The 27538-nt window shown below is 44.2% G+C and overlaps 1 protein-coding gene across 3 annotated transcripts in view; it reads right to left on the bottom strand.

Moving 5' to 3' along the window:
- Window positions 1-8383: 8383 nt before the first annotated feature.
- Window positions 8384-27538, bottom strand: part of THSD1 (thrombospondin type 1 domain containing 1) — a 58656-nt gene continuing 39501 nt past the window's right edge. For 2 of the 3 annotated variants that reach the window (XM_080659827.1, XM_080659828.1), the window contains exons 4-5: window positions 16772-16930; window positions 8384-10503 (exon numbers count right to left, since the gene is read on the bottom strand). In XM_080659827.1, the coding sequence (XP_080515953.1) occupies window positions 9116-10503; window positions 16772-16930 (1547 nt within the window). In that variant the 3' untranslated portion in view covers window positions 8384-9115. The remainder of the gene's footprint in view (window positions 10504-16771; window positions 16931-27538) is intronic. The other variant, XM_080659829.1, reaches the window with a different exon arrangement.

The raw sequence follows: 27538 nt of genomic DNA, 5'->3' as shown, positions 1-27538 counted from the left end.
AGTCGACTGCTAAGCAGGACAGGCAGCAGCACCCAGCGGGCCGGATAAATGTCCTCGGCGGGCCGCATGTGGCCCGCGGGCCGTAGTTTGAGGACCCCTGCTAAGACTATCGGAAAACACAGATATTTACATTATGATTCATAACAGTAGCAAAATTACAGTTATGAAGTAGCAACGAAAATAATTTTATGGTTGGGGGTCACCACAACATGAGGAACTGTATTAAAAGGTCGCGGCATTAGAAAGGTTGAGAACCACTGTATTAGAAGAAACCATAGGCAGCAAAATCTCAGACATCTGTCATAGCAATATGTTTACCAATACATCTCCTAGGACAATGGAAACTAAGGAGAAAATAAACACATGGGACTACATCAAAATAAAAAGCTTCTGCACAGCAAAAGAAACCATCAACAAAATAATGAGGGAGCCCACTGCATGAGAGAACATATTTTCCAATGATGCTTCCAATAAGGGTTAATCTCCAAAATGTATAGGGAATTCATACAATTTAACAAAAGGAAGATAAATTTCAATTAAAAAATATGCAAAGGACCTCCAAAGTGGGCATACATAAGGCCAAAAGGCACATGAAAAATGCTCAAAGTCACTAATCATCCAAGAGATGCAAATCAAAATGACAATGAAGTATCACCTTACACCTGTCAGAATGGCTATCATCAACAAATCAACAAAGGACAAGTGTTGGTGAGGATGTAGAGAAAGGGGTTAGAAAGGACAGAGATGGAAGAGAGATTTTTCTGAGTATATCTTTTATAGAGTTTTAATTTGTGATCCATGTAAATGTTTTACATATTTTTTAAAAACAAGCAAACATTAAAAACACACTGAAACAAATTATACAAATTGTGCATCAAACTGGTAAGATAATCACACAGAGACAAGAATTTTGAATGAATTTTTAACACAATGTTCCAATTATACTTTATACATATATTGAGTACATCTGAAGAATGAAGAGGAAAGAGCAGTTTAGGATCTGCTATTTCTGACTGGAGTGACACTTCAGGAAGAAGAGGCATAAACATCCCTTGGGAGGTGGGGGTGGGGAGTGGGGGGAAGATATTTCAAGACAAAGTATTCAAAGAAGAAATGGAGACCTTCTCTTTAGAAATCACCCGGCCAATGTGGCTCAGTGTTTGAGCAGCAGCCTATGAACCAAGAGTTCACCCGCTGGATCCCCAGTCAGGGCACATGCCTGGGTTGTGGGCTCGATCCCCAGTAGGGGGTGTGCAGGAGGCAGCTGATTGGATGTGTCACTCTCACATGATGTTTCTCTATACACTGAGTGGCCAGATTATTATGATCTCTGAACGCATAATAATCTGGCCACACAGTGTGGGGTCCGGCCAGCCTGGCCAGGGGGAGGGGACATGGGTGGTTGGCCGGCCTGCCTGCTGGTTGAACTCCTAGTTGAGGGGACAATTTGCATATTAGCCTTTTATTATATAGGACATACACTGAGTGGCCAGATTATTATGCGTTCAGAGATCATAATAATCTGGCCACTCAGTGTATATATCCCGCTCCTTTCCTTTTTCTCTAAAATCAATAAACACATTTTTAAAAAAAAAGTGGTCTAGGAACTTGGAGCACCCTTCTCCCAGCATGGTCATCCTCTCCTTAGCCCTGAAATCCGACTTCTCACTGTCCACCTGCCAACAGGTAGAAGGTGGGACAGGGCAGCGACCCTGGGAAGGAGGGGCTACTGGGCTAGAGAACTGGCATCTGGGTCACTGGCTCCTGCTGCTGCAATGGGGATCCCCTGCCCCATCTGCTTCTCCACTTCACTTTCTTCCTTCCCCTCATTGTTTTGTGTGTGTGTATCAATTGTGCCGTTTTTATTTTATTTCTTTATTTCTTTTCACAGAGAAATAAAGGGCTAGAAGAAATTTTAAATGATTTTTTTCTGTACCCCAAGCTGATGAAGTGGAATAGAGCATTATGTCTATTTTTCAAATGCTTCATAATGAGAAATATTGCTTTTTAAAGAAAAATATTTTTAAAGTGGTTCTATGGTATGAAGCTTAGAAACAGCAAAAACATACAAAGTTTTGTTTATGATGAACTATATTTCTAATTGAGTAATATTATGATTATAGGCTAAAAATTAAGTTTCTAAGTATATGTATTTGAATTGATAAAATAAATTTATATCAATCAATTTGTAGTAATAAGATGTTTGATATGTTTTGACAGCAGTTGAGGGAGAAATTGACAATATCAATAACTGAAGGATGGAGACCCCCACACCAGCAGCTGAGGTGGCATCTAGAGGAGAGGTGGGCAGCGAGAGACAATTTTCACCACTGGAATGCCACAGAAATAGTAACAATAGACATGATAGGGCAGCTGTGGGTATGAGCCATCCGGGATCCCCAAGGAAGAAAAGCAAAGAGAGTGGGGAGTTTGGGGGTTTGGTTGGTAGCAACATCAGGAGCAAATTCTATTGCCTCAAGATGACTCACTGATTACATTTCCAGGAATTAGTAATAGATTATCCCTGACCCACATCATAACCCTGTAAGGTAGGATTGTTATGTTTGGTTTGATTTGATTTGTTTTTTTTGTTTTTTTTTGTGTGTGTTAAGGCAAATAGCACAGAGGATTTACAACAAAAAACAATGGTTCCTTGCTTTTCACTTCCCAGCCTCAATCCCACCTTGCAAGTGAAACCACCTTACCTTCCTGGGTTTTATTTTCCTGCTGATGCTGTCGCACTGTACAAATTTGACTGAGCTGTTATTTATAACATTAAGTGTTGACTCTAGCAATGATGAAGGTTCAGCTTACTTAATGTCACCTACACACACACACACAAATAGTCACATCGCTATTTTTACTAGTAGTTCTACTGTTTGCTTTTGCAACATTTGTTTCCTTAAACTTTTGGTTTTAAATCTCTCAAATACAAAGAGCATCTCTTGGCTCTTCATTTAGTGAGAGGAGGATATTTGAGCTCCTACTGCTAGACTGCCCACCTCTACTTCTACCTCCAAACTTTTTGTAAAGCTGTACTGTCATTCTTACAGACCCACAGGGGATTGGTTCCAGTACCTCACTTGGATACCTACGTCCATGGATGCTCAAGTTTTTTAAATAAAATGGTGTAGAGCAGTGCACAGTCGGCCCTCCGCATCCACAGATTCTCAAACTTGGACAGAAAATATTGGTTGGTTTGTTTGTTTGTTTTCATGGTTGGTTGAATCCACAGGTGCAGAACTCACGGATATGGAGGGCCAACTGTATTCTTACTCTTAGGTTTCCATGACTGAGAGTATTTACACATAATTCTATATCCATAATTAAGTCTTCTACAGTTTGTCCTTAGGTTAGAGCCTAACAGACAGTAACCCATAAACAGCATGAAGTTTATGAAAACTTTCCTTTGCAACAGAACCAGGAAGTGTTTCCTTCTCTGTAATCGTGTCATAACCCTGTGCTGCTCAACAACTCAAAATCATGATGGCTTGGTTTTTTTCCTAGTGTTTTCTTTGCTTGTTGAAAGAGGAAACCTGTACCATCTTACCCATTCTATCTATTGCTTAGAATTCTGCCCCCTTTTTTTCTTTTTGTAGACCGTTGACATCCAATTCTAATTTGATTCATACTTGTATTGAGTCTTTTATAAATTTTCTAGTTGTTTTTCTTCTTTTCATGCATTTTTTGCCTGTATCTCCAAGACCCTCCAACTCTATGTTCTATGACACTTCTTTCTTTCCTAGAGCCCTATTCTTGCTCAAATATGAGCTGGGGGCTAAGTCACCCACACAGCTGACATTCTTGGTCACATCTGCTGTTTTTTAAATCCTATGTCTTCCTGTTATTGCTCTGTAATTCTACTGATGGAGTACATGCTCAAATAACTTCTCAAGAAAAAAGCATATGGCAAGTAAGCTCAGTCTTTGCATGTCTAACAACGTCTTTAGTAATTTGACTAAGCATACGTTTCCCAGGTTGAAAATCATTTCCCCCTGAATTTTGAAGATATACCATTGCTTCTAGTATAGCTAATAACAATCTAATGCCAAGATGATTTTTGTTTCTTGTAGGAGTTTGCACTCCTCCATCCCAAGATAGCTCTTAGGATTTCTCTGTATAGCTTATTGAACTAAACCTTCCAAGTGATATGTGGCCTTTCCCATTGCCCCTAATCACAACTCAGGAGGCCCTTTTTGATTGAAAGCTCACATCTTACATCTTTCATTCTGGAAATTTTAATTGTATCATTTCTTTAATGTCTTTTCCCCTTTGTTTCTCAGCTCTTTCTGGAATTCTTATTACTCTCTTATTGGACCCCCTCTGGATTGATCTCTCTCTCTCTCTCTCTCTCTCTCCCTCTCTCTCTCTCTCTCTCTCTCTCTCTCTCTCTCTCTCTCTCTCTCTCTGTGTGTGTGTGTGTGTGTGTGTGTGTGTGTGTGTGTGTGTGTGTAATACTCTCATGTTTTACATATTTTTGCTCCAGGTTTGGGGAGATTTTCTCTAATTTAGCTTGCAATCTCCTATTAAATATTTCATTTCCTAGGGTTCCTTCCCATTTTCTGATTCTTTTTTTTATAGCATCATGTTCTTATTTAATAAATGTAACATCATTTCATATTCCTTATAATTAGTTTTGCAGAGTTTTTATATGATTTTTCTTGAATTTCCTAGATTATGTGTTTCCTCTGGGGTCAGTTTTTCTCTACTTATCTTTCTTCATCATACTGTAGGCATTCTCAGATGTTTGGAGATTCTCAGTTGTCATGCTATTCTTAAAAATGAGACATGAGAAAAGCTGACTAGAACTCTAAACCCATGATTGGAACTGGCTGATTGGCAGGCTTCCATTTGGGTGAATAGTCGGAGAATTGATCATTGTTCTAAGGCCTCTCAAATGCCAGGATACAGATGGCTTTGCACTAGGATACCAATGACAACTCCAACTGCCCAAGTTTTCTCAGAAGACCCTTCACTGTCTTTAGAAAAGTCCCCTCTGGTCATTTCCTGGCTGGTTGGTTGGTTTTGCTTTTGTCTGTGGTTGAACACCTAGTTGCAGGGAGTTCTTGGCCCCAGAGTTGAGGAGTAGTGATGGAGGGTGATCATTTCATATACAGATCTTCACTGTCTTCGTCCTCTTCATTCTAGTAACCTAGAATCCTCAACCTCTGCAAGGTTCTACCACGTAGGGAGGCTCCCTCATCTTCTCTATGACCCTCCAAGCATATCCTGACCTATAGTTCCTTCCACTTGGTGTTCTTCCATGCACTCTGTCTTACAGAAATTCATTGGTTCAGTGGATAGAGCATCAGCTTGTGGAATGAAGGGTCCTGCGTTCAATTCTAGTCAGGGGCACATGCCAGGGTTGTGGTCTCGATACACAGTAGGGGACGACACCCAGTAGGGGGTGTGCAGGACGCAGCCGATTGATGATTCTCATCATTGATGTTTCTTTTTTGTTTTGTTTTTTAATATATTTTTATTGATTTCAGAGAGGAATAGAAAGGGAGAGATAGAAACATCAATGATAAGAGAGAATCATTGATCAGCTGCCTCCTGCACACACCTCCAACTGGGGATTGAGCTGGCCACCTGGGCATATGCCCTTGACCAGAATCGAACATGGGACCCTTCCGTTTGCAGGCCGATATTCTATCCACTGAGCCAAACTAGCTAGGGCTCATAATTGATGTTTCTATCTCTCTCTCCCTTTCCCTTCCTCTCTGAAATCAATAAAAATATTTTTTTTAAAAAGAAATTCATTAAAATCACTTATCCTTTTGTCTTCTAAACTTTTTGGCTTTTTACCTTTTCTATAATTTTAACTGAGTTCTAGGGGAGGGGAGAAAATAATTATGTATGCTCAAGTCCTCACCCTAAACCAATAACAGGAGCAGGGATTATCCCGTTTTACATCTGAAAAATGGATGCTCATGTGTTTAAGTGACTTGCCTAAGATCACACATCTAGAAAGAGAGGGGCCAGGATTTAACTTGTATGCTTTTGACTGTGCCAAACTACTTATTTTTGTCCAAATCATGACTCAGCTGGTATGACCTGAGTATACACTCAGCTGGTATAAATTTATAGTATTATAATACTGTAAGTTTCCATAATATTGTAATATTTAAATACAGTGTCATTTGTATATAAAAATGACTCAGAGACTGCACAGAACACAAACTGTGCAATGTCGCTTTATAAGTAACATATCTAGAATAAAATGAGAAATCATCAAAGTAGCAGCAGTTTTATATTTTGTGGGTCAGGATGAAGTATACTAGAGCTTGAGGAGAGAAAATTGATAGGAAGGGCTGGATTAGCATTCAGGTAGTGGTGGCAAGGGCTTGGCATACTGAGTGCTCTGGGCACTACCAAATCCACTTTAGAAGTCACAATTGGGGAGCGAATGCCCCAAAGAGGTGGTGCAGAATCCAGAGCAGTGGAGTGAATAGAAGAGACTCACGAGAAAGGTAGGGGACACCATTCACTTGGATGCCACTTTCTCATATACATTCAAATCTTAAGTGACTACTGTGTACAGACACTATAATAGGCTCCAGAGATACTTTCTCCTTCAATGAAGGTAATATCCCCAAAGGTGAGGCTTTCATTTTGAGGGACTTCTAGAAACTAAAATTCCACAATATCACATAGGAACACATCCTATTCACAATGGTTTAACATTTAAAGTATTACAATTGTTCTAGTTCAACCACAAACATAGTTTGAGGGCTTTTGAGTATCTAGTTTTTGTCACACAGACCTTCATTGAGCTCCTACCTAATGGCAGCCACTGCGGTTAGGACTTAGGGACACACAGTGCAGAATGTAAGATTACTTCTAATGAAGTTTAGCACTTATCCACTAAAGACAACACTGAAGCATCTACTTTCCTGTTCCTCAGAGGTGAGGCCAAATTAATTATGAAATGTAGAGACTGACTCTTAGTAAGAGGCACAGAACACTGGACTAGATAGATGGTGAATGTGGTATATGCTGGTATTAGGTGACTGTGATATTAGCTTAGATAAATACTGGGGAAGAACATAATTTAACAGAAAACCCTTCTGTTCATAGTGTTTTTCTTGACTCTTCACATTCTTGTGGCTATTTTGGTCTGACACTGTAGAGAAATTCACTGTGAGGTCTGAAATAAGTGAGTATGTACCCTCTGTCCTCACAGGATGGCAACAAACCTGTGAACTTGGAAAGAGAACAAAGCGTTCTAGTATGATAAACAAAGAAAATGGAAATTAAAAAGTTTGGTTTCCTCTTTTCTGTATCAGCACATACCAGCTGTCAGACACCACTGAATAATCTACTCCTCCTGTTCCTGAAAGGTAGATAGTTATTATTAAAGCATTGCCAAAAGTATGTTTTAATTTTCAATAATAATGGCACAAATGAAGTACTAATGCAACAAACAGAAGAGAAACTTTAAAAAAAACAGTATTTGTGATTTTTTTTTTTTTGGTCCCATCTAATTCCGCACTCTCCAATGGTCCTCAAAATCTGGCCAGCAGGCTGACATCCTGATAAACACCAAGAGGAAGAAGGAAAACAGGCTAAATGACAGGGTGGGTGCGGCAGCTAGAGAGGTCATGAGGAACAATAAGGAAAGTGCAGCTACTCAAGTGTATGTAGATAAGGCTTTAGGTTCAAGGGCTGAGATTGCTCTTGCAGAATACACCCTATTGCAGAGTGCCCACGTGGTACCTGATGGCAGACTTCCAATGAAGGAGCCCAACCTTTAGGTTCTTTTGTGTAGCCCTCACCTCCAAAGCAAGTTGCAAAACCAGTTCTAACATCGAGCAATAGAAAGCTTCCTTTCTTTGGGAAAAACTAGTACAGGCATCTCTCTGTGTCCTACTGCCAAAGGGCCAGCTTTCTCCTGAAGTTGCCACTGTTAGAGAAGACTTGCAAAGGCTCTGATGGCAGAGCACAGAGTTTGGTAATTAGAGTAAAAATGAGTCCATGTTCATCCAACTCTGCAGGAGTAAATTCCCCTCCTCGAGCCTCAAATTTTTCATCTGTAAAATGTGACAGGCAGATTGAATCAGAAAATAAAAGTGATTCTAAATTTCTAAAAGACTTTCCTCTTTCCCTCTTTACTCTATCTTCCAATTAAAAAAGATTAAGCCGTAAGAGCATAATCTAGTCCACCTGCTTTCCATATACCTGAGATGAATTCACATACTTTCTGATTAATATGATAGTGTTACCTTCAGAAACACACACATCCAGTTTCAGACAGCCCCTGAGGTCTTGGCTGCTGCGCTGATGCAGACAGGGTGGTGGACAGCACCCACTGCTCATGCTCCAGCTGATGCTCTTTCAGGACACAATACCTCCCTTTCCAAAATGTTTACTTTTTGCTCAAAACAATGATGGATGTATGGATAGGTCTTCATTTGACTCAGTACCTAAACACTCGGCTTCTTATATTATTTCTCCAAAGCAGAATTAACTCATAATTTTGTGTTAAGTCACCAAATTTATTTGGTTGAATAAAAAAAAACAAAAACATGTAAGATATTACCCAACTCTGGCCTGAAAGTTCTTCTGGAATATCTCGCAGTATTACCATGTCTAGATAGCCTACTACATAAGAGTCAGAACTGACTTAATTAGCCAAACATGTTCAATAATGCCCCTGTAGTAGGTGTCACATTCTTAAGTATTTATAACAATAAATTAGAAGTCAGAGTTGGGTTAGCAAGTTCACTTGGTTCAAGCCCTTTTTACAGTTGAGACTCCCAAATTTGTTTCAAGTTGGAAACTGTCAAAGAAGTGTTCACAGCATTTCCCACTCACAAATCACCTCTGTCATATTTCATATCCACATGAGAGACCAAGCCCTATTTCACTCGTTTAAATTTTATTATTGTAGTTATTAGTAATAAACCAATAGAAATAGGATAACAAAGGGAAAAATTCAGGATAAATAACCTCTTTCTTATGAATTAGAATGCATGCACACACACGTTACTTCCTGCCTACATTCTGTCCTACTGTGCAGTTATACAAAACAATCCACAGGACAAGATGAGCATCTGATAACACGAGCTGGGCAAAGGACACCAGTTGTGTGAAGTCTCAGGCTGATCTTGGACTAGATGACCAGCTTCTCCACACTAAGTGTACTTGTGGTTTCATCCTCTTCGTTTGACCCAAAATATCCTGGGAGGTCTAGCATCCTCTGCTCAGCCTCAGTGAGGCCGAATGATGTATTATCATAGAAGGCGAACTCCGGGTGAGCCGGGAAGCTCTGACACCTGTCTTTTCTACATTGAGGAGGGCTCAGAGGACTCGCCCTATGGTAGCTATCTTTGGGAGCAGTGGGTGAAGGCTGCTTCCTTGAGACATTCCTTTGACTGGGGGATGGTCCCCTCCGAGCTCTGGGAGGCTCTGCTCTCTCACCTCCCACCACCAATCCTGTCTGGCGAAACCCTAGGTCTGGTTTCCTCATGGGCTGCCCAAAGGTGCAGGATTTAGGGAGAGAGCTTAATGGAGCACTGGTTCTACCTGCTCCTTGGAAATGGTCCCGTTTCTCAGGAAATACGACAGCACCTCGACTCTGAGGTCTACATCTGTCTTCTGCCTGGTCCCAGGGCCGTGTCCTCGCACTGTAGGCCGGGGCCTGCCGGGGAGTCAGCGTGGACATACTCCTCTCCCTGAACGGCCGGGCCTGCTTGGTTTCGTGGAAACTGGCAGTCCTCCTGAAATGAAAACTCCTGGGGTGGCTTCTCTCTGACAGCCCCCCTCGGCTGCCCACGTGCCGCATCTGTGACTTGCGGATTAGGGTCTGGCTGGGGCTTACAGCACAACTGGCCTGAGAGACAGGGACATCCAGCCGCGAGGAAGGCCTCTCCCCGGCACTGACTGCAGGCTGCTCCAGAAATGGGGATTTGATCCGGAACTTGTTTGCTGCAGCATCTTCTGGGCTTTCTGGGTCTAAGGGCAGGTCTGAGGGCAGCGTGGTAGCATCAATGGCGGTGTCTGTCAGGGGACTCTGAGACACGTGGTACACTTTGGTGGTCTCGGTCAGGCCTTTCTTCTTCATCTCCTTCAACTGCTGCTGGGCAAGCCGGTAGCTAAATAGAGGGGGAATTATCTTCTGGGCGTTGGACTGGAAGCTCTCACTGCCAGAGACCTCGTCCTCAGGAGTCACTGGCACACTCTGCCTGTAGGTCAGGGGGATGCCCATGTCCCCCTGGCTCCCCGAGGGCCCATCACCTGCATCTGAGAAGCTCCCACGCTGCTCGCTCAGCTCACAGATGTTCTCCTCGTCGGAGTTCTTCCGGAAGCTTGGGGAGTGGATGGAGTTGTGTCGGGCGGGGGTACCGCACTTCGGGGGACGGCCAAACTTCCTCCACAGCGTGATGAGGACGGTGGCAACGATGATGAACAAGCACAGGGATATCCCAGTAATCGTCACAATGTTGTTGGACTTCACTGGACCCTGGGGCTGAAGAGGAGATGGACTAGATGGCTGGAAAGCTACAAAAAAAAGGGGGGGGAGAACAAATGTATTCTCTAGAATTGTTTTCTCTGCATGGTTTTAAGATCTCTGAGTGGCTTGCTCTAATTATGTAGCGGTTAAAGAACAAAGTAAACTAACCAAGGACTAGAATTTGTCTTGACTATGTATTTCTGCTGGAAGCTTAAGCCAAACTAAAAAATGGAGACCCATAGAAGTGAGGTGACCAGATAAGCCACAATAAAGGTGACTTGGGCTCACAGCTCCTGCTGACACTTGCCTCAAATTTTCTACATAGAAGCAGCATGAGGAAAGTTTCAAGGTAAAATGAAAGTTTTCACTTAAGGTACATGGGACAGCAATAATTAAGTGTACCTTTGAGATAGGTGTACATCAGGAAATTCTTACAAGTATAAAACTCAAAATGCAGAATAATTTAAGTAGGTTGTAAGAGAAATTCATACATGAAAATAAGACTTTTGACAATGTCACTCAGTTTTCCTTTCTAATATCTAGGAACTGACTTTCCTAAGTGTTAAGCCTCCTCTTTCTCACTTGGCCATCTTCAGCTCTCCACTCCATTGGTTTTTGTCTTCTTCTTCCCTACTCTCTCAAACTGGTTTGCCCCACAGTCACCAAAATGTTTCACCAATACTCAGACGCCATCTGAAGCTGCAGCCTAACCTGCCCCTGAGATATCTGGGAACCTGAGACCAACTTATGCCACCAGACCTCACCTCTCTTTCCTCCTTGGTCACTGTGCACCATTCAAGTCCTTCCAGTCACTTGTCTGATCTCTTTTTTTCTCACAGTCTTATTGTCACCAGCCCTGGACCTGTCCTCCCACTGCTCCCTTCTCCTTCCTATGGTACCTTTGGGACACCTGACAACCAAGCTCATTAGCATCCAGAATCTTTCCATCAGACATTCCCTTCACCTCCTGGCCTTACCTGAGGGCTGGATGACCGCAGGGCACAGCTTCTCCCCAAGCTTCCCCCACCCTCTTGAGGGGAAGCTTGACACCAACTTTATAAGCAAACAGGGCCAGCAACAGCTGTGTCCTCCCTCTCCTTCCAATTGCCACTTTCAACCAATTCGTTCACCTCCATACAAAATCTGTACTCTTTTTATTAGAAGCCATCCACTTAGATGACTCCCCTACTCCTCCCCAAATGCTATAAACTCCCAACCTCATGGCAGCCATCAGTCGCTAGGACCTGGGTCCCCATCTTCTTCACCATCCCAAAGCTAGGACCATCTAGGTGACTTCAGTGTCCATCCAACATATCACACCTTCCCACTGTCTGCCGTTGCTCCTCTTCTGAAAGCTTAAATTTCATAGCCCGCTTTCTGGCTGTATTTCCCTCTCACTCACACTCACTGTCACTACACTGGCTGTTCAAGCTCACTGCAACTTCTGATTCTGCAACCCCTCAATTTTTCCCAATCTCCAGTCACATCCTGGTCTCTCTTCTCTCCCTACAACTCAACTCTCTGACCTCTAATATTGAGTTATACCCATTTTCCTGCTCTAAAGCAAAAGACCATTCCTAGATAAACTCAGACATGTGAATTCCAGCTGCTGCAGCCAGGCCCTGGTGAAGAAAATAACTCATTCAGCAAGCCAGTGCCTCCACATGCTGACAGTACCCAAATCCTTTTATGGATTCCTAAGCAACTCTCTCTTTCAACATCTACAATACTGCTTCAAAGTTTCAACACTTTCTCAATCCTCCTATCTAATCCTCTTCCTCGGCCATCTGCTAGGTCACACAAAAAATAGAAGCTATCAGGCAAGTGCACCCAAGCTGCTTCTGCCATCCTCTCCCTGCCATAAACTTACCAGCAACTACACCTCTATTTACCTCTTTCTCTACAGAATTAGAAGTGTCTTCCTATAAAGGCAAGTACACCAAGTGCTCTCTAGGCCACCCTTCTCCAGGGGGCTTGCCCTCTGTACCAATTATCTCCAGCATCTCCTCCATGCAGTGCCACAGAAACATGCTCAAGCTCTTCTCACTTTAAAAAGACTTCTCTAGAATCCTCTCACTACTGCCACAGCCACAGCTTGTTCCTTGTCTTCCCTGCCAAGCTCACAGAAAAAGGAGTCCACCTTTGCTGACTTACTACTTCCACATCATCACCTCTGGCTCCTGGGGATTCCCGTGGTTTAAAGCAGCACTCACCAACCTTTCGGGCCTCAAAGACCACCAGTAGTACACGGACCACCGGTTGGGACCGCTGGTTTAAAGGGCTTCTGTCGAGGTCATTAATGACCTAATGGCTGAATTCAAAGGAGTTCCTTCTTGATATTTCTTGAAATCTGTAGCACTTGCTACTGTTTGACACTTCTGTGACTTTTTCTCCTCTTGGTTTCAATGATAACACTTATCTAATTTGGAGAGAAAAACATGAATTCTGGAGCCAGGGTGGTCGAGGTCCCATCCTGGCTCCACTAGCTTTTCTCTCTCCACCGATGTCCCACCAACACTGTCAGCTCCACATGCCTAAGACTTGCCATCTTCCCCCAGAACCTGTGCCTCCTGCAATATATCCGATGTCAAGGGAATGGCAGCACTGTCCATGCACTGGCCAGTACTAGAATCCTGGGTTTCATCCTGATGCTTCCCACTCTGTCATTTGCCACCTCCAGAGTCTGTGAATCCTTCCCTCCTCTGCAACCCCATGCTGGTGCTTCATTTTCCACCTGGGTCACTGGAAAACTCTTAAGAGACCTAGCTGCTGCCACTCCTCCCCACTCAAATTTGTACTCTGCACTACAGTGAAGAGATCCCTCTAAAATACATGTCCAAACCGTTAAGGCACCCCAGGGTCTGGCTCCTGTCAACTTGTCCAGCCTTGTTTTTACCACTCCCTCCTGGCACATTACACTCTAGCCACTTTAAATTATTTTCAGTTCTCTGGGTCTCACTGGACCATCTTCTTCCATGCTTGCTTTCCTCCCTTTGCTAAAAGTTCCCTTCTCACCAAGTTCACCTCAGTAGCACCTCCTCAACTCTCAAATTTCAGCTCAAATATCACCTCCTCTGAGAACAGAGGTGTTCCCAGCATGGGTTATCATCCCTGAGAGCTTCCATAGTAAGCTGTGGATACCTTTCTCAGTGCAGGCTCGATATTGTACTACATATTATGCCTGTTTAAGTATCTGCTGAGCAACCTATCATAAGCCCCTTCCAGATAGGGGCATGTCTTCTCTATATATTATCAACCCAGTCACAGTAACTTGAACATAACTGGTACTCAATAAATGAAAGATTAATTAATCAATCAATTCATTATTTAAAAGGTAATAGCAAAATGACCAATATCCACCTGTGGAATGTGGGTGTAATGGCAATTGGATCCTCCTCCTCTTGTGTTGAACAAGATGGACCAAATTAACAAAGAACTAGACTCAGACCTTGGCATGAAAACATCCTCTCAAAGCCAAACAAAAATCTCAATCCTCAACCAAGTGAAAGTAGTTGAATAATGACAGACTGGTTTCCTGACTTATCTTTCCTCACTTCTTTCATCTGCGGTGGCCGCTGAGCTCGGGGATAGCAGCTAAGTGAGTGCTCTTCACTAGCTGTCATCTGTGACATGGCTGGATCCCTTCAAAGCCACAGCAGGAGAAAAGCCCAAAAGCTGCCAGCCTCGTCCATCTCTGCCTCATCTAGTCTTTCCTCTTTCACCTGAAATGTAGATTTCCTGATGCTAAGTAGCCTGCAAACAGATCTCGATATTTCCGAGGAGTGGAAGATAGGTTGATTAGGAGACAGAGAACACTTGAAAGAAATGATCATATTTATCCACATAAGCATTTATCTGAGGACCCCTATAAGAAGTAGGGATGCCTGTAGCACTTACCCTTTTTGCTAATTTATAATGTACAACTTTCTAATTCCCACTCATTAAAGAGTTAAGATGCCAGAACATGAAATAATATCACATGTCCTCAAAAATGATTGCTAATTTTAGATTGTTGATGTTTCTAGAAAGCTACATTGGCCGGTATATAAAGGCAAAGTATTCAAGATAGGTAGCTTAGTATGGAGTCAGATCTAGTCCCCTGATTTCCAGCTGTATGGCCTTGGGCAGGTCACTTATCCTCTCTATGCCACAAAGTCCTCATCTGTATGTGAAGATAATGATGTACTTACTTCATGTGTGCATGAAGGCACTTAGGAAAATGCTTGGTAGGCAGCACGCTCTCAAGATCTGAGCCCAATATAATAATCCTTACCTTGTAGAGTTGAGAGCTTTAAGTGAGATGATGTATTTGTTGTTGTTATTGTTGTTGCTGAAATTATTACAGATGTCCCCTTTTCTCCCCATTGACACCTTCTAGCCCACATGCAGCCCCCTTCCCCAGGCCTTCACCACACACACTATTTTCTTGTATCCATGGGTTATGCATATATGCATATAAGTTCTTTGGTTAATTTCTTCTCTTGCCCCTTCCCTCTGAGATTAGACAGTCTGTTTCATGCTTCTATGTCTCTGGATCTATTTTGTTCTAGAGATGATGTATTTAAAGTGCTGGCATATAGCAGATGGTCAGTAAATGGTCACTCCAATAATATCAAGGTGCAGTAAAAGCCAGTGGCAATTAACTTTAAATTCATTTGAGAATTATGAACTCTAGATGGAATATGTTAACACATGACATTTCAGGATTCAAAGGAATAGATGTATTTGAAGAAAGTTATACAGAAGGAAAAAACTGTGGAAAGTGGAGGAAACTTATAAAGAAAAGAGTAAACAGAGAAGAGAGCCTTAGAAAACATTATGAGAGGTAACTGGAGAAAGAACAGACTCAGGGTGTGGCCCAAGGCTTATGAAAAAAGAGGGGCAAGCTCAGGGCTAGGAAAGAGCCTGGGTCTGAAGCTATAATATAAAAAATACAGAGGTGAAAACATCTTTAGGATACTGGAATAAAGGGAAGAAGGACTGTAGCACTGGCTGGAAAGATGGTCACAGACCTGGGCACTGACCAAGGTGTTGCCAGGTGCCTGTAGTTTAGGCTAAAAGATACCCTGAGATCCAAGCACAGAAAAACATCTAACTTCTCAAGATGAGAAAGGACAGGAAGTAGGGATGGTTTTCTCACCTGGAATTCGAAAGTGGGAAAAGTCAGGACTTGACAGGAGGATTTTATCTAAGAGTCAGGACCAGAGCAAAGGCTGGCCAACTAAATGGGCAACTGGTTAGACATCAGAAGGTGGAATGGTGTATAGGAAGAACAAGGACTCTTTATTACTGTAACCTGTGGCAAATGAATGGGATTCCATTCCATAAACTGAAGCAAACCTAATTGAGCCATGTGACCATCAGATCTAGAGTCAATTCGCATCAAATTCTTATTGAGCCTTCAAGATGTTTAAAGGGTGAAGAGAAGGCCAATCTCTCGATGATGGCAAGAACTCTCCCCACCTTCTCCTCCTGGGTAGGGCTAGTAAGTATAAATATAGGGCTATCTAGGGGATAAGTCTTCTCCATTTTGACAAACAATGGTCTATGTGGTCCCTTGGAGCTTCTTTGGGATAATGGGGAGAATAAAATTTTAATGTTTCTCCACAATTCTGGTGAGGAGAAGTAAAGGAGGGAGAAATAAAACAAAAGTAAAAACAAAAAATCCTGGGGGGAAATGATCACCTCTCCCATTTTTATATTTTTAAAAATAATTTTATATGTCTGAATCTTTAAGTTAGATAAAGTTATTTGTCATTTCCCTATCTTCTGAAGTGTTAAGTCCCCTGTAATCTCACTGGCAAACTATTCTCAGTCAATGACACACTAATGCAGTGGTTCTCAACCTTTCTAATGCCGTGACCCTTTAAGACAGTTCCTCATTTTGTGGTGACCCCCAACCATAAAATTATTTTTGTTGCTACTTCATAACTGTAATTTTGCTACTGTTAATGAATTGTAATGTAAATATCTGTTTTCCGATGGTCTTAGGCTCTACAGCAGCAGTTCTCAACCTGTGGGTCGCAAACACAGATATTTACATTACGATTCATTAACAGTAGCAAAATTACAGTTATGAAGTAGCAATGAAAATAATTTTATGGCTGGGGGTCACCACAACATGAGGAACTGTATTAAAGGGTCGTGGCATTAGAAAGGTTGAGAACCACTGCACTAATGAATACAGGGTTAGTACAGCCAACAGAAATAACAGAATTTTATGAGTCACTCCTGAACTCAGACTGGTCATTTTCAGGTAGGCGTTGGCTCAACAATCTCTCTGGGAGAGACTCCCAAAGGAAGAAGAATACCTACCAGCACACTCCTCCAGGGAACACCGGGAGGTCTCCGAGGACATTCCAGGGCAGCCAGGTCTGGAGGGGAAGGAAGTCAGGCACAGGCGGCGACGCTCTCTGACACCATCCCCACACGTGGCACTACACTGGTTCCACGGCTGCCACAGTCCCCAAGTTTCTGCAAGGACATTAGCCATGCTTTTAATGCTAGTTCATTTGAGAATCAAAATTTAATCGCACCCAAATGAAGCAGCAAAACTCAAATCTTGGGCCTTAAAAAGTCAGTAAATAAAAACATTCTCAAAGATGTAGAAAGCTGGAAAGAGTGTTGTTGCCCCTGCTTGTAAAACAAAGAAAAGCTGAATAAACTTCAAAATATTAACCTTTCTAGAACCCTCAGAGAACTAAAGTCACAGGGCAGCCGAATGGCCTGAAATATAAGGACAGACAGCTCCTCTAAGGAAAGACAGGGTGCAAACATTGCTTCCTGGGGCAGTGCCAGGCTTCACACAAGCTGGTGAAGAGCAGTCATTAAAGATGTAATGAACTGCCTGATTGGGGCTAGCATGAAAGCACAGAACCCCTGGAGCCACATACTCAATGGGGGGTTTGTACCCACTTTCAGGCCACAGATCTCACCAGAGTTTCACAAAAAGGACTGAGGGGAGGTGCAAGAGTAGAAAAAGGATCCCTCTCTAGGTGGAGGCCCGAGAAGGGAAGGGGCAGCATTATGGGAAATACTCAAACCTCATCCAGATCCTCCACCCCATTTGCTCTGTCAACAAAAGCCTCAACCACTGGGGAAAGGGAGAAAACTCAGGGCACCCAGTGTTGCAAGGAAATAAAAAGAGAAGATAGGAGCAAAAAATATCCTGGGAGTTGATTGTTAGAGGGCTTCTACCACTAGGGAGGCACAGGATCATCAAGAAGGCCCCAACACTGAGACTCAGGGGCACAGTACTTGTCTAAGACTAAGACTGAACTGGCAGAAGAGTATGCTCTCCAACCTCCGTAGCCCATCCCCAACCCTGCACCATATTAGCGATTACCAAATATCAAATAACAACAACATACTACTATGGCAGGGGCAAGAGTAACAGGTGAAAACATCCCTGATATGCAGACTCAAGCCTAAAGCTGAGGTACAACTGAAGTACGGAGTAAAACCCTCTGGCGACCCAATCCTACCCTGAACACAAAGTAACATTAGAAAATTTTGAACTCTGTTATGCACTGAAGGTGGCCATTCCTTACTAGATTGACCCAATCCCCACATTAAAGGTCTGTAAAAACAGGGCATGCCCAATTCCGGGAAAATACTATTTATTGATATATACATCTTTAAGTAAGATGTCCAACTTTCTACCAAAAATTATGAAACACACAGAGAAGCAAGAAAAAACAACAAACTATCAAGAAATGGAGTAATCACCAGTTTGGTTCAGTGGATAGAGCCTCGGCCTGTGGACTGAAGGGTCCCAGGTTCGATTCTGGTTAATGGCACATGCCTGGGTTGCGGGCTCAGTCCCCAGTGGGGGGCATGCGGGGGGCAGCTGATCAACAATTCTCTCTCATCATCAATGTTTCTATCTCTTTCTCCCTCTCCCTTCCTCTCTGAAATCAATAAAAATATATTTTTTAAAAAAGAAAGTAATCAAGAGAACCAGACTCAGACATGACCCAAATATTGGAATTATCAGACAGAAAAGGTAAGATAACTATGATTAACATGTTAAAAATTTTGAGGAGAAAACTGGTCTTGCAAGGCGTGTCAGGCCATAAAAACTGTGAACAATGCACTGCCCTGGGGGGGGGGGGGAAGGGTCGTTATCGCTGGCCCCAGGACAGATCATCGGATATGGCCTGGGGACCCCCAACACCTAGGGGCCTTCCTGTAAGTCCACGAAAGGGGGCGGATCCATATCTGCAAGACAAAAACCCCAGAAGGTTATAAAAAGTGAAGCCCTCTGCATGTTTCTTCACTCTGATTTGGAAATTATTCCCGGAGTCCACTAGTGTTAATAAACAGGGTCCCTCCTTTTCTCTAGGAAGCATGCTTGGTATTTCTTTGGTCTTCTGCAACATTTGGTTCCCTGACCAAGAAGCTAACTGCATTTGGCTCTTGCCTCCGGTGAGTGGACAGGGTTTGGGACCCGGGGGCATGGGACAGGCCTCCAGAAGGTGCACGCTGCTGATTTTAGCAGAATTGAACTGGCGGGGGGAGGGGGGGGAATCCAGGCGCTCCCAGACCTCAGCCCAGGACCCAGCCAGCATCTGGAGAAAGTGGACAGACACCTCTGGACCTGTTGACAGAATTGGTAAGGTAGGGGCCCCAGTCAGTCAGGCCCACTCCAAGTGAGTGGAAGTGGGAGCTTGATCACCTCCCTGGAAGTCATAGGACTTCGACAGGTAAATCAGGAATCAGGACTTCAGAGGTGAGTGAATTCAGGAATTATGGGTTCACTCTTCTGTTTGTTTGTGTGTGGGACTAGCCAATTTGCTACCGAGAAGGGGGGCTGGACACAGTCTTAACTTCTCTGGTAGGTTCTCACCGAGACGTTGGTCAAGAATTCTGTTCTGGGGCATGGGTGCTGGGAGTGCCCCCATGCCCATCTGGGGAGTTGGGCATTATCTGCTCAGCTCCAGTCTGGGCTAATCTACTGAGAGAGTGTGAGTATGGATGTTTGTCTGTCTTGGCATAATTATCTGCTGATTAACTGGTCTGTGTGAAAGCGAAAGCTACTTTGATTTTCTGTTTGCTCATCTGGTTAAAACGTTTGATTTACTGAAGGCTGAACCCATGATGGTCTGCAAAAGTCACAAGCAGCGCTGTTGAGTTAGTTTTCTCAGAGACATTTGCTCTCTATCATGGAGGGATAGTTGATAAAAATTTCTGTCTATGTTTGTGTACTAGGGCTTTGGTTTGCTCTGTGATTTTGCTGTGTTAGGTTGAAATTTTAGAATTCTGGGGTAGATTTAAAGGTATTTGCGGCTTTTCTTGTCTCTTTTGGTATATGGCTGGGACTTTCAGGGGCAGGGCTCACAGCTCCACAGGGCGGAGAGATTTTACCCGCCCTGCCCCTGCCTGTGCTGATTAAGGATCTTTCTTTAAGGAGACCCCCCCAGGCTTTTAGTAAACTTCCCTGCACCCTTGTCTGTCTCTCACCACTGATCATCATGGGGTTGGGAAAAAGTAAACCCACTGTTCTCAATTGCATGTTGGAAATTTTTGAAAAGGGTTTTATTGAGGACTATGGTATTAAAATGAACCCCAAAACACTGAGGAAATTCTGTGAATTAGAATGGCCAGCCTTTGGGGTCAGCTGGCCCCCAGAAGGCTCTTTAGATGTAGGACTGGTCAGGGCAGTCTGGAATGTAGTCACAACAGACCCTGGACACCCAGATCAGTTCCCTTACATAGACAGCTGGTTAGGAATTACTCAAACCTTGCCGCCTTGGGTCTGGTTCTGTAAGGTTTTAGTGGTAGGAGAAAAGAAACATGTCTCTCAGAAGGGAACCCAACCCCTTGTTCTGCCAGGATCCCCTGAGGAAATCCCACTAGTTTTACCATCTCCATATGTGCCACAGGCAGCACCAAGTGCTTCCCCAGCTCGTCTGAAAGGTCCAGAAACACCGTCCCCTTCCGTTTCTCCTCAACCAGGCTCTCCAGAGCCAGTTGGGCGGCGCTTATGTTCAGCCAATCAAGGACCCAGGCCACAACCAGCACTTCAGATGCCTCTAAGGGAGATTTGGGGTGCCAAAGTAGTTGGCGAAGATGGGACCTTGCAGGAGGGAGGACCAATCTATTATTATCAACCCTTTACCACCAGTGACATCTTGAATTGGAAACATCACACCCCAGCTGATTCTGAAAAACTTCAGGCCATGATAGACCTCCTAGAAATGATCTTCCAGACCCAGAAGCCCACCTGGGTGGACTGCAAACAGCTCCTTTTCACATTCTTTAACACTGAGGAGCACATGAGAGTAGTAACAGAGGCTCGGAAGTGGCTCCAGACCCAGGCCCCGGCAGGAATATTAGATACAGACAGATGGGCCAGGAATGCCTTCCCAGATGAGGAACCCAATTGGAACCCAAACTCAGAAGACGGAAGGGCCGGGCTAGAAAGATATCGGCTGGCCTTCCTCCAGGGGGTCAGGGCCGGAGCCAAGAAGCCCACCAACATGGCTAAAATCTCTGAGGTTTTCCAGAAGCCTGATGAAAGTCCAGCAGCTTTCTATGAGAGACTATGTGAGGCATACCGGATCTACACCCACTTTAGACCTGAGGCCCCAGAAAATCAAACCATGGTAAATGCCATTTTTGTAGGCCAGGCCCAGCCTGACATCAGGAGAAAGTTATAGAAACTGGAAGGGTTTGCAGGAAAGATTGCTACTGAACTGTTAGGCAGGCATCCTCAAACTACGGCCCGCGGGCCACATGCGGCCCGCCGAGGACATTTATCCGGCCTACCACGTGCCGCTGCCTGTCCTGCTTAGCAGCCGACTCGTCCCAGGCCCGCAGTGCGCATAGGAATTTGTTCATAGTTTTTTTTTTAAACTATAGTCTGGCCCTCCAACGGTCTGAGGGACAGTGAACTGGCCCCCTGTTTAAAAAGTTTGAGGACCCCTGTAGAGATAGCTAACAAGGTTTTCATCAATTGAGACAGTGCAGCAAGGAAGGAGGAAGAAAAGAGAATACAAAGAAGGGCCAATATAATAGCAGCGGCTTTTAGAGGCTCAGGCTCCCAGACAGATCAGCAAGGATACAGACCAGGGGGGAAAGGAAGAGCAAGCCTGAGACGAGACCAGTGTGCCTATTGTAAGGAAATAGGACACTGGAAGAATGAATGTCCCAAACGGCAAAGTAAAAAGACTAGGCCCCCTTTTCCGCCCAGTTGCTATCAACCTGAGCCACCTGAAGCAGATCTCCTTGGGCTAGCAATGGCTGATTCCGACTAGGACAGACTGGGCTCTCTTCAGCTAGGACCCCACGAGCCCATGGTTAGAATGAAAATTGGGGGTCAGACAGTGGACTTTATGGTTGATACAGGAGCTGAGCGCTCAATAGTCACTCAGAAAGTAGCACCTCTCTCAGGAAAGGAGGTCACCATTATTGGAGCTACTGGGGACCAGACCTGTAGACCATTCTGCTACCCTCGCCAATGCCAACTTGGCGGTCATCAAGTAATTCATGAATTCCTGTACTTGCCATACTGTCCAGTGCCTCTAATGGGTAGAGACCTTTTAGCCAAAATGGGGGCAGACATCACTTTTGCTCCAGATGGCTCAGCACAGCTTCGCTTAGGTGAGGAGACCTCCCCAATGATCCTGTCCTTAGCAGTGCCGAGGGAGGAAGAATGAAGACTTTATACCCCCCAGACAAAGGCCTCACCATTAGAACCTGAATTAGAGAAGGAATTCCCGCTGGTCTGGGCAGAAGGGAATCCTCCAGGCCTGGCTAAGGACCATGCCCCAGTGCTAATCGAGTTAAAGCCTGGGACACAGCCTGTTAAAATCTGCCAATATCCAATTCTGAGAGAAGCATGCCTAGGAATCCAGGTCTACTTAGACAGGCTGCTCCAGTGGGGACTTATTAAACGATGCAGGTCTCCATGGAACACGCCTCTCTTGCCTATCAAAGAGCCTGGGACTAATGACTACCGCCCTGTCCAGGATCATCTATGGGCTGTTAATGAGGCTGTTATAACCCTGCATTCAGCACTGCCGAACCCCTACACTCTTCTGGGACTCATCCCATCAGAGGCGGAATGGTTTACATGCCTAGATCTGAACGATGCCTTTTTCTGTATTCTATTAGCGCCTTCCAGTCAGCCTCTCTTCACTTTTGAATGGGAAAACCCAACTACAGGAGCCAAGGAGCAGTTCACCTGGACCAGAATACCACAAGGGTTCAAGAACTCCCCTACTCTTTTTAGTGGAGCACTAGCATCTGATCTGTCTGTGTTCCCAGGACAGGACTTGGGGTGTGTTCTACTCCAGTATGTAGATGACCTCCTACTGGCCAGCTCCACACAAGCTCAGTGCTGGGAGGGAACACGAGCCCTTCTGAGACTACTAACTGAAACAGGTTATCGGGTGTCTAAGAAAAAGGCACAGATTTCTCAGAAAGAAGCCAAGTATCTAGGCTTCCGGATCACCCAAGGGAAACGAAGGCTAGGGACTGAAAGGAAGCAGGCAGTATGTGCCATCCCAGTCCCTAGCACTCGGCAGCAGATTCAGGAATTCCTGGGAGCGGCAGGATTCTGTCGAATTTGGATCCCAGGGTTTTCAGACCTGGCCAAGCCTCTCTATGAAGCTTTAATAGGAGAAGAGAAAGCACCCATCGACTGGGGTCCCGAACAGGAGAAACCCTTGTCACCATAAAGGCAAAGCTCACTGAGGCCCCGGCACTAGGGCTACCAGATGTGACACGAGACTTTAATCTTGTTGTTCATGAGAACAGCAGGGTAGCCCTAGGAGTTCTAACCCAGGAGTTTGGACCCTGGCAAAGACCAGTAGCCTATCTCTCCAAGTGGATTGTCCCAGTTGCCTCCAGGTGGCCCCCGTGCCTCAGGGCCCTTGCAGCCATGGCATTATTAGTCAAAGAAGTAGATAAGCTTACCTTAGGACAAAACTTAAATGTAAAAGTACCTCATGCTGTTGTCACCCTGATGGAAGCAAGGGGGCAGCACTGGCTGACTCATGCTCAAATGACTCAGTATCGAGGGCTGTTATGTGAGAATCCGCGGGTAGGATGAGAAGCAGTCAGAACACTTAATCTTGCCACCTTTCTACCCATCGCTGAGGGGGCCCCTGAGCATTATTGCCTGGAAGTCCTAGAGGAGGTTTATTCCAGCCGGCCAGACCTAAGGGATAGGCCCCTGCAAAATGCGGACTTAGTATTGTTCACAGACGGCAGCAGCTTCTTAGATGAAGGAAAAAGACGAGCCGGATATGCAGTGGTATCAAACCTTGAGACAATTGAAGCATGGCCCTGCCTGAAGGATGGTCAGTGCAGAGGGCAGAACTTTGGGCCCTAGTAAGAGCCCTAGAACTCAGTAAAAATAAGCGTGCCAACATCTACATTGACTCGCACTATGCCATTGCTACCCTGCATGCCCATGGGGCCATATATAAGGAAAGGGGGCTCTTGACAGCAGGAGGAAAAGGAATAAAAAATCAGAATGAGATTTTAAAGTTACTACAAGCAGTCTGGGAGCCTAAGGAAACAGCCGTCATCCATTGCAAAGGTCACCAGAAAGGGAAAGACTCAGTATCAGAAGGAAACCAGCGTGCTGACGCCGCAGCCAAGCTGGCTGCTAAAGAACAAGCAGCACCAGCAAGAATCATGTTGGCCCCCAAATTACCTGACCCTCCAAATACACTCCTCAGGAAGAGAAATGGGCCCAGAAGAAGGGGGCAAGAGAACAATGGAAGGCTGGTGGATACTCCCAGATCATAGGGTCTATGTCCCAGAACAGTTAGCCCATAAGGTAGTCCTCCAGCAGCATGAACTCACTCATTTAGGGAAGACTGCCCTAGAAGCTTTGTTAGGCAGGTACTACCTGATTGCCCGTCTACCCTCCTTGTGTGCCTCAGTCTCTCAGCCTTGCCTCCTCTATGCTCAGAACAATGCTAAACAGGGTCCTGTGAGACCGATAGGAGTTCAGCGCTGTGGGCAAGCTCCTTTTGAAGACTTAGAAGTAGATTTTACAGAAATAGGGCCTAGCAGAGGTAATAAATACCTGCTAGTCTTTGTTTGTACCTTTTCAGGTTGGGTCGAGGCATATCCCACGCACACTGAAAAGGCAAGAGAAGTCACTAAGGCATTGCTGAAGGATATAATTCCACGGTATGGAATGCCTCTGACCATAGGGTCCGATAATGGCCCCGCCTTTGTAGCAGAAATAGTACAATGGTAGCCAAGGCTTTAGGAATTAAATGGAATCTACATACAGCTTACAGGCCTCAGAGTTCAGGGAAAGTGGAGCACATGAACCGGACTCTAAAGCAGGCTATGGCTAAGCTATGACAAGAGACAACCTTACCCTGGACAGATATCTTGCCTCTTGTACTCCTGCGGGTACGCTGTGCCCCAAGGGCCAGGGTAGGTTTCTCTCCCTTTGAAATTCTATACAGTAGACCCTCTCCCTTAATTTGGCCAAAGGGAGATTTGGGGAAAATAGGGAACTTAGAAATCCAGAAACAACTACAAGGACTTGGAAAACTGTCTTTGAGGTCCACAGGTGGGTTATTGACTGACTACCCATCTCTCTAGGAACAGCTGTACATCCTTATAAACCTGGAGACCAGGTTTGGGTAAAGGATTGGAAAAAGGAGCCCATCAAACCTACCTGGAAGGGACCCTATCCAGTCATATTAACCATCCCCACAGCTCTTAAGGTTGCAGAACTAAACACCTGGATCCACCACTCCTGGGTGAAGGCAGCCCACCAGCCAAGTGACATCCAGTCTGAGTGGAAGGTGACCTCTGACCAGAAACACCCCCTGCGGATCACCCTCAAGAAGACAGCAGACCTGGCCAAGCAACCTGCTCCAAGGAATTCAGATAACACCCTGCTGAATTCTCCCTAACACTAATCTTTCTTTCTTATCTCCTCCTAACATAACACGCTCTAGTATTTCTGGATAATCACTGGTTTTATCTAATAATTCTTATTTTGTCTTTTTATGAGTGCCAGCGGAATCCGAGACTAGTACCAGGAGGAGAACTCATCTGCTCTTGCTGGGACACAGAAGCACCATAAAATTACTGCTCCCCACACAGCAAGGAAACAAAGGCCTTACATAAATTGTTGGATTACACCTTGTCATGCCATCCTTTGCTCCTTGCTTAGAAGCTCGCTACCAAAATATGCTAGACCGGGTAGTCCACGAGAAAACCCAATCAAGCCAGATTTTTGTTAGCTATACTTATCAGCCTGCGGCATGTTACAACTCTACTACCAAATGCACGTGGGGGAGGGAGGGAATTGTATTGGATGGAAAAAAATAATAATAGGATCTGTCATAGCCAATGTGCAGCTAACTAATGTTGCTCCTATTTGTTTCAGCAGTACGCAGGGCCAACATCCAACAGGTCACCTCCCAGATGAACTATGCAACTCTACCCCAAGGCTGAAAACACCACCTACCCCTGGTGCCCCCTGCAGGAACATTCTACACGTGTGGGACCACTGCTTACCTCTGCCTGCCTGCAAACTGGACGGAAATGCCTTTAAACTTCAGATGGTCCTACAAACCCCTCTGAGAGGAAGAAGCGGAATGCTAACCCCTTGGTTATCGTCCCTTTCCAGCAGGAAGTAGCTAAGAGCAGTCGTCACCCCTGTTCACCATAACATCCTGTGGTCATTGCTCCACAAGGCTAAAAGAAGCTTGTGGGACAACGTGGGGAGGAACAAGGAGGAAACTGGTCTTGCAAGGCGTGTCAGGCCATAAAAACTGTGAACAATGCACTGCCCTGGCTGGGGGGAAGGTTGTTATCACTGGCCCCAGGATAGATCATCGGATATGGCCTGGGGACCCCCAACACCTAGGGGCCTTCCTGTAAGCCCATGAAAGGGGGCGGAACCATATCTGCAAGACAAAGACCCCAGAAGGTTATAAAAAGTGAAGCCCTCTGCATGTTTCTTCACTCTGATTTGGAAATTATTCCCGGAGTCCACTAGTGTTAATAAATGGGGTCCCTCCCTTTCTCTAGGAAGTGTGCTTGGTATTTCTTTGGTCTTCTGCAACAATTTGAGTGAAAAAGGTGAACAAGAAACATGAATAGATGAAAATTGTCATCAGTGTTATAAACTAAAAAGAGTCAAATGGGATGATAGAAATGAAAAGTATGTAGCAGAGATGAAGAATGTCTCCTACAGGCTCATCATTAGAACCAGCACAGCTGAGAAAAGAAATGAGTTTCAATATAGGTCAACAGAAATCACTCAAACTAAAACACAAAGAGGGGAAAAATGAGTGAATAAGACAGAATAGAATACCTAAAAGCTGTGGGACAATATTAAATAGTCTCTTATATTTGCAATTAGAATCCCAGAAGAGAAAAAAATAGAATTAAAAAATAGAATAATGTCCAAGAATTCTTCAAAATTAATTAGTGACACTAAACTACAACCAAGACATTCAGAGAACACCAAGCAATATAAATTTTTAAAGCAAATAAACAAAAAGCTTGGACATGCTATCTTCAAATTGCTAAAACAAAAACAAAAACAAAAACAAAAAAACAGAAAACTTTGTAGCAGAAGAGAAGGGGAAATGTGGAAATACATCACACACAGAAGAAGAATAATGAGAATAACAGCAGACTTCTCGTCATGCTAGCAATCCAGAAATAATGGAGTGATACCTCTAAATATTGAAAGAAAAACTGAGCAACCCAGAATTTCATATTCAGTGAAAATATCTTTCAGAAATAAAGAAAAAATAAAGACTTTTTCAGACAAAAACTTAGAATTAATTACCAGCAGATCTTCATTACAAAAAATGTTAGAAAATCCTTCAGGAGGAGTTCCGGTCAAGATGGTGGAGTAGGTGAATGCTGTATTCACCTCCTTCCATGAACGCACCAAAATTACAACCAAATTATAGAACAACCAACTTGAATAACCATTTTAAGACTAGTTGAACAGAAGTCCTATAACTAAAGGATATAAAGAAAAAGCTGTGTCAAGACTGGTAGGAAGGGTGAAGACACAAAATAGGCTGGCCACACACTCAAGTGCAGTGGTTAAGAGTCCAAAGATATATCTCAGCT

Source organism: Plecotus auritus, assembly GCF_963455305.1.
Source record: "Plecotus auritus genome assembly, chromosome: 3".
NCBI classification, from domain to species: domain Eukaryota; kingdom Metazoa; phylum Chordata; class Mammalia; order Chiroptera; family Vespertilionidae; genus Plecotus; species Plecotus auritus.
The sequence above is the reverse complement of the archived record's forward strand: the minus strand, read 5'-3'. Positions and strand labels throughout refer to the sequence as shown.